The sequence below is a fragment of the Dasypus novemcinctus genome, chromosome 9 (assembly GCF_030445035.2).
Source record: "Dasypus novemcinctus isolate mDasNov1 chromosome 9, mDasNov1.1.hap2, whole genome shotgun sequence".
NCBI lineage: Eukaryota > Metazoa > Chordata > Mammalia > Cingulata > Dasypodidae > Dasypus > Dasypus novemcinctus.
Window position 1 is genome coordinate 70,478,601 of NC_080681.1, and position 8,142 is coordinate 70,486,742.

Genomic DNA, 8,142 nt, shown 5'->3' on the forward strand with positions numbered 1-8,142 from the left:
AATGTCCATGAGAGAAAATGAGGCCCAGAACTAACTGAGAGACCTGGAAAATGGAGAACAGAAGACAGATACAAAAGTATATGGACTGAAACTGTCGTATTCAATTAGATATTATGGTTCTTAAAGAGTTAATATACATATTTTCTCTCCTAGCACTCTCCAGAAGTAAACATATAACAATAGCAATGTCTTTCTTTTCACTCTCTGAGCATATGTTTTTTGTTTTTGTTTTTCTCTTTTGTTTTTGTTTTTGTCTTGTTTTGTTTTGTTATGGATTTTTAAAGTAATTTAATTCTAGACCACACAAAGTAAAACTATATACAAGATGCACAGGCTTTTAATAGTTACACCAAAGAGAGAAGAAAAAAACTAAAATTTAAATGAAAAAATCATCTAGCTGAATTAGAAAATTATTTACTAAAATCTGTTAAGAGTCCAGCACTGTACTCAAGGCTGGATCAGGAAGGAAACCAGAAAGGATAGACTTACAGTAGATTTTAGGTAAGATACAGAGACTGGCAATAGTTCAAGGCCAGTTTACCAAAAAACAAAGAATGAAATGTACATATAATAAAGTATTGTAATTGACAGAAATGAATGTCAAAGAATTTAAAGAAAGAGAGAAGAGATGAAAGGGCGTTCACCTATTGTGGGCTGGAGAATTTAGAGAAGGCTTCAAAGAAGAGTGATAGCATGAGGTATGCCTCAGAGAGTGGCATACTTTGGATATTTGGGCAAAGAATTCCAGGTATGAAACTATCTTCTGCAAAGCCTAGAAGGTGGGAATGAGCATGACGCACAAGAGAGTGAGCAAGGCAGGAGTGGGAGTTCCTGTGGATTGTATGGGAAAGATGAGAGCTTATTGCATGACTCCCAAGGTCTAGAATAGGCTCTATTCTCTGCTAGTGTCCACCAACGGTTCAACAAGAGGAAGACATAGCAAAAGAGATGGGCTATTTAGGAGAGATAATGGGGAAAGGGATCAAGAGGCTACTGAAATAGCCCTAGGTCTAGGTATTCACCCAGAACTATGACAGGGATGATGGGGTTACAAGTAGAAACCAAACAAACAAACAAGAAGAGTAGCTAGAAAAAGCATTTCTAAAGAAATACCAAGTTATGATGATAGATGGTAGATCATAAACGTAGTTGCTAAGAAATTCCATAAACACCAGGACCTTTCTCATACTTCTGAACTGTTCTGAGGAAGAATGGAGTTTTGTTGACTTTGGAAGCAGATTCTGTCAAATTTGGAATGGCTTTCTCATGACCTGTTCACTATTTATGTCTGTTTTCATGGTTTCTATGAAATTCATTAGTTCCTCAACAGCCAAAGAATGTGTCAGCCAGATCTGGGAACATCTACAACTGTCTTTAATAAGGAAAAAGGATTAACTGAGGTCATTCTGTTGGTTTATTAACCATAGTGGTTATTTAGCAGACCACCATGGCCTCGTTCTAGATGCTGAGAAGATACCTACTTTGCCCACTGATGAATCATTGTTCTTTATTATGTGTGAGGAAATATGTAGGCCAGGGTATTCTTCATCCAGGGTGAAAGCAGATCATCCATCATCAAATCAGCATTTCTGGGAACCTATTTGTGCATATTCTCTAATGGGAGTTGTCAAGAAAATATCCTTGAAGAGAAGAAATAAGGAGAAGCTATGAATAACTGGTCATATTTTCTGAAGAAATAAGGATGGGTAGGATAAATATTTGGGTTAATAGTGGATTTGGAATTTGCATAGTGAGCTAAAGTCTAGATAGAAAATATTTTAGAGTTCAAGGAGGCAGAAGGGAACAAAATCCCTAAAGGACCTTCTCTGAATGGGCTCTGGAGTTTACATGCACTGTACATCAACCATATGGTGAAGGGATTCATGTCTTTATTTACAGAGAAGTCAAGCTCAAAGTGATAAAGTAATAGCCAGTAAAAGGGTGAGTAATAATTCAAATTCAGTTCTGTTTGACCTCCCACTACACCATGCTCTCATGATGCATTAGAAAGAGCATGAGGTTTTGTTTGTTGACTTTATGGTGTTTTTTAAATTGGAAGACTTAAATACAAGTCCAGACTCCACCAATTGCTGAGTTCTGAAGGCCAGTCACTTATAATTTCCAAGCCTGTTTTCTGTAAAATAGGATTGATAATAATAAAACATACCTCCCAGATTTGAGAAAGGATCAAATGAGATAAGAGATTTGAAAGTTCTTTGTAGACTCTAAAATAAAGTGAATGTTAAAGAGGTTCTCATTATTATTGTTTTCACTTTGGGACTGGTAGGAAAGGGACAAGTTTTACAGAACTGAGATGGATTGTAAGGGTTATTTTATGCAGCTGTTCTGGGCATCCCCTAATGACAGTAAATTGGACAGATATAAATTTCAGTCAATGGACTTAATGTTTGATGTTAGGAAGGCTCTATCAATGGTTTAAGTTTAGAAAAGAGTTAAAACTATATCCCAATGATGATTCTATATGTATTTTTAATACTACTTTTAATTTTTAATTGAAATATAAACTACATGTATTTAATAAACATAAGCGTGTATTTTAAATAACATTGATCTTAAAGTAGTTGTAGCTCAGTGGTTGAGCTCTTGCTTCTCATGTACAAGGTCCTGGGTTTAATCCCTGGTGCCTCCTAATAAATAGACCAATAACATTAATCATATAATTATTACAAATATCCTATAATAATAAAACCTGACATTACAGAGTGCTTGCTAGTACTGATTACTGTGCTTGTTTTTAATATTTTATTCAGTTTCACACAATTTATTTGTGCCTATTTTCTCAGTTGAAGAAACTGAGGTTCAAAAAGTTAAAGTACCTTCTCCAGGGTCTTACAATCAGAAATTTAATCCAAAGCCCATGACATATTTCCAGAGGCAGAGTATGGGAAATGTCTAGAGGTAGAAAACCAAGGCAGAACTTAGAGCAGCCACCCAATCCAGAGATGCACTTGGCCAATTTAAAAGAAAGAGATTTGTATGAAAGAAAGGACTATATTCTAGTAGGAGAGATTAGAACAGAACAGAACAGAACAGAACAGAACAGAACAGAACAGAAAAGAACAGAACAGAACAGAACAGAATAGAATAGAATAGAATAGAATAGAAGGAAAGAGAAAGGAGAGAAGAGGAAAGGAGGGGAATGGAGGAGAGAGGATAGTGTGGCATGGAATAGTAGCATAGAATGGATTGGAAAATAAAAGGAAATGAAAGGGAAAGGAAAGGGAAAAGGAAAGGGGAGGGAAAGAGGAAAGGAAGGGAGGAATGAAATAAAATAGATAACATTAATACTCCACCTGTCTGAAGCCCACTGTTAACACCCATTAGAGAGAAGTTTAAGGCAAGCATCAAGTCCAATAGTCCTTGCACATTTAAATATGAATAGTAGTTGGTAGCTTAAACAGAGATTTATGGCAGGCATTCACTAGAAAGTTAACTCTAAGGGACTGATAGAGGCTTTCTACAAAATGGCCAAGGGACATTTAAGAATATGAAAATCACTATTATGCCCTGCACTATTATAAGTGAGTAGAAGAGCAACATGATAGACATATAGCTTTAATCTCAATAAAAATATTTAAAAGCTATGTATTGACACCTATAGTGCAGAGCTTCTCAATTAAAGCATATTTGAGAAACAATGCAACCCTTATTTGAAGAATTTTCTTCCCCCCATACTATAACATAATGTGGTGGTTAAATGCATGAACAAGTGACTAACCATCGTATGCATCAATTTCTCCCTCCATAAAATGGGTTGTTGTGAGGATTAAATGAGTTGATATTGGCAAAATGCTTGGAGCAGGACCTGAAACATATTACCTTTTATATAAGTATTGATCATTATTGTTATTGCATCAACCACACTATTTGACACATATAAGCCCCCAATTGGGCCCTTATGAATGAATAATTGATCTTTCTCAATGTGCTCTACATTTAAACTCCTCTCTCCAACAATGAAAACCTACCTAGACCTAACATGGGAAAACGCAATGTTCTAAAGCATTTTGACATTGGTGTATAAAATGGGGTGTACCAGAAAATATCCTGTGATGAGAAGCACCACCATCTCTATTACACAGATTCAGATTCTGAACCACAAGAATTTAGGTTGATTTACCTATGATCACACAGCAAGCTGGAGAAGTCACAGGAAATAAATTTCAAGCCATGCATAAAGATGAGCAGTTTGAATACTGCATGTTAGGGACATGTTTGGATATTTCAACAAGATGAAAATAAACCAGGGTAATTAGGAATTGTTTTTCGTAGACCCCCTCTTGTTTCAGAAATGGGTCTGTAAAACTTTATGGCAAAAAGAACACAAAGACCACACTTAACTTGCTTTAGAATTTATTATATTTATTTAGATTTTATTGGATTCCATCTCCACCCTCTTTCAAATCATCTCCAAATCTTCCTGAAATCTATAATATATAATCTAGGACTGTAAATTTCTTAGGGTGTCACTTGATATTTAACAAGCTTAAATTTTTGAAATATTAGCATTTTAGTGTTTAGCAGCTACTCAAGCCAAGACATTTTTTTCTTTTTTTGTTTTCACCTTCCTCTTTTCAAAAACCTTCCACCCATCCAACCCAATCACAGGAGTCCTGGAGAAGGAACGAGCCAGACGCCTCATTCACAACTACAATCTCATTTACAACCTGTCCCTGAGCCCTCGGAAAATCGACCAGGCCTTGCGGAGATTCCGTTCAGGAGAAAATATGCTTTTGGAACCAGCTCTGCGGTACTTAAAGGAGCTATAATAACAAGCCCATATTGTGAGAACAGATGTTTCCCTTTCTCCCCTTTTACCCAGACACGTGTTTCTCCACAGCCTGAGTGCAGTGTTGGAGGCATTGTCAGAGTTGAGGAAGATGCAGCTATTGTTGGACTTGGTTTCTGACTATGATGCTCACTTATGAGAACTTCAAAGTGATCAGGGAAAACTAGGATTTCTCTTCTGATGTGGCAAGAACACAATTACTTCAAAAACCTTTCTATTCTAATGAGATTTATTACTATCATTACCATTACATGATTTATTCTACATTGCTGATAATACTGTATTTCTGCAAACCTAGCAACTCCATATAGTTAAAAACATTGTCAACTCCCAAAAGTGCCTGGCTTGTAGCAGGCCCAACTGCATCATATTTGGATAAGTCAATACGTTTCCTAGTCACCATTCTAGGAGGGATTTCCACATTAGAAGGGAAGTAATAGCATTAATCTACAATATCTTATTTCAAAGCACTAGAAGCAGAATTCCAAATGAGTTTTCTGAACAAGTCCAGTGTTTTCTCCAGTATAAAACTAGACCATGTTGCACTGCCTCCAGGGCTATTTTCCAAGAGTACTGGATACAGTTTTGAGAAGGGACTCCTGTGATAAAGGATTCTGGGAATAAGTAACATCCTCTCTGCTCTCTCTGGGGAGGACAACCTTGTGAAACATCCTTCCAGCTACCATGTTCTTCTATCCTTATTATCCTCTCCAACTTCGCCCCCCTCCCCCGCCTTGCAACACACACTTATACACTTAAACCCACATCACACCACACAGGTAGCATGAGCTCACTGGAGGAATAGGTCTGGGGCTTCAGAGTCAAAGGTGTTCCCAGTACTGTCACTAAAACTAGGTGATTGTCAAATCAGTGTGGGAAACCGGAAGAAGATGTTAAGTCAAGGGGAAAATCAAACAGAACATCCTCTTTGAGCATCCCTTTTTATTTGTTTTATATAGTCAGGTGCCTCACGAAATCTTATAAATAAAATCTTAAGAACAGAGTAGTTTGGATCCACTGAAATAAATGATCTCTAAGGATGTTCTAGTTCTGACATGATTATAAAATCCTTGAACTACCCAGAAAAGTGCCACTTGTGGCAGACTGCCCACCTCCCCATCATCCTAGAACATCCTATATCCTGCTAGCTACATTTTAAGTCAAGGGCATAAGCAGACAGGCATGGTTTGTTCATGTTATCAAAATATCAAGTGAGAAAAATTAGAATATTAGATCAAACAATTTAATATGCATTGTGCAACTACTATTTGCTGGGAGCTTGACATATTTTGTTTCATCCAACCCTGACAAATTTGTAAGGCAGGTTTTATGGCCCTCAGAGAAATGAAAGGTAAGGGGTACATTGAATTGTGCCAGTTAATAATTGGCAAGAGGGTTAGAGCCTCCTGAAAAGCCCTGGTAAATAGGGTGTGAGACCTAAGAAGTCTATTGTGGATCCTACATCTCTGCAAGTAAGTGGCTTAGGGAAACAGTTTGAGTAAAGGGAAGCACTGATTATGATGTTGGAGTTCTCAGACCCCCACACGAGGTCCTGAAGGACAATGCTTTTATCTTACCCATTTCCTTTGTTTTTTCTTTTAAGATTTATCTATTTGTTTCTCTCCCCTATCCCCCCCTCCCCAGTTGTTTGCTCTCTGTGTCCATTCGCTGTGTGTTCTTCTATGTCCGCTTGTATTCTTGTCAGTGGCACCTGGAATCTGTGTCTCTTTGTTGCATCATCTTGCTGCATCAGTTCTCCATGTGTGTGGCACCATCCCTGGGCAGTCTGCACTTTTTTTTGTGCTGGGCACTTCTCCTAACAGGGCACACTCCTTGCGTGTGGGGCTCCCCTTTGCGGGGGGACACCCCTGCGTGGCAGGGCACTCCTTGTGCACATCAGCACTGTGCGTGGGCCAGCTCATCACACGGGTCAGGAGGCCCTGGGTTTGAACCTTGGGCTTCCCATGGTGGGCCGACGCCCTATTCATTGGGCCAAATCCGCTTGCCTTTACCCATTTCTTTATATTCAATGTTGAGTCAGTCAGTCATTTAGTTTACTTCTTGATATGTAGCTTCAGCACCCCTCAAGATAAACAACTGGAAAGAAAACCGTTTACATAGAATGCAGCATAAAAGGTGTCCCTAGAGATGACATATAACCTCTACTCAGATAGTGTTGACTGAACGAATACTTCTATAAGTAGAGTAATCACAGCCAGATCTGAATCCACATTTACCACTCCTCATGCTCATACTTCCACAGAGAATAGACAAACAAAAGACTAAAAACAGCCAAAACCCAGCACTGAGATTTAGTAGGTGGTAGCCTTGGCAAATTGCTTACCCTAACCTTCCTTTTCTTTACCTCTAAAACAAAAGCAATCTTACCTCTTTCACGGGACAGTTATAAACACTGAGAGCAATGTCATTTGGACAGTTCCTTGCATGTAGTAAGGAACTTGCATGTCCCTTCTACAGCTACTCAGCATTCAGGAATCTTCAAAATGTTTTGAACATTTTTCTCTGTAAAATGGCATAAGAAGGTCAGTTCTATACTGCAGCAAAAACCAATTTTGAAGTGAATCTGAGCAAAGTGCAAATTGCCCTTGGATCATGCCCTGCCTGGAATTCTCCACTGCTTTTCTCCAAGATGTACTGTGTTTGTCTGTGTATGTGTGCATGTGTGTTTGCACATTCATTTGCAGGACTAGCACATTGTTGAAGTAAAAGGTCATCAGTTTTTGCTCTGAGTCAACATTAAAAGAACCACAATTCAATTCGAGTCATAGAAAAAAGCTTAGCTATCAACATAACTATGTGATAGTAGGTGCTAATTGAGGCCCGACCATGAAACAAACCTTGGGCACAAGTGGGGCAATGTCATGAAATCATTAGTATCTATGCTTCAGAATATCATTACAACCTCTAGCCTAGGATGTCTCTATGGTTTACTTCTGGGAAATCCTCTTTTACATTCCTCTGTCTTTTCTCTCACATCAGTGGTGTTTTGTCTGTTCCCTATGGCTTGTATCACTGGGAACTTATAATAAACAGTGAGTAGAGAAAGCGTGGTGTCTTTGGTCTCGACCATTTTTTTCCTACAACCTTTCTAAATGAGGGTCTGGTTAACCTCCAGTTTGCCCTGGAGAAGCTTGGTGTGAACTGAGGCTGCCCCAACTTTCCAGAAGCCGCAGCCTTTCAAGAGGGAAAGAGCACTGACAGCATAGCCAGAGACCGGATCTCACCAGGTGTGCAGGCAACATCTCCCTGTGATACCCTGAGCAAACTGCTTAACCTTTCTGAGCCTGAAAATAATACTACCTACTCCACGG

General features: G+C 38.6%; 1 protein-coding gene across 1 annotated transcript in view; it reads left to right on the forward strand.

Moving 5' to 3' along the window:
- Positions 1–7,876, forward strand: part of C9H1orf87 (chromosome 9 C1orf87 homolog) — an 80,682-nt gene extending 72,806 nt beyond the window's left edge. Inside the window, exon 12 of the mRNA XM_004483872.2 lies at positions 4,630–7,876. Within this exon, the coding sequence (XP_004483929.2) occupies positions 4,630–4,790 (161 nt within the window). The 3' untranslated portion in view covers positions 4,791–7,876. The remainder of the gene's footprint in view (positions 1–4,629) is intronic.
- Positions 7,877–8,142: the final 266 nt, after the last annotated feature.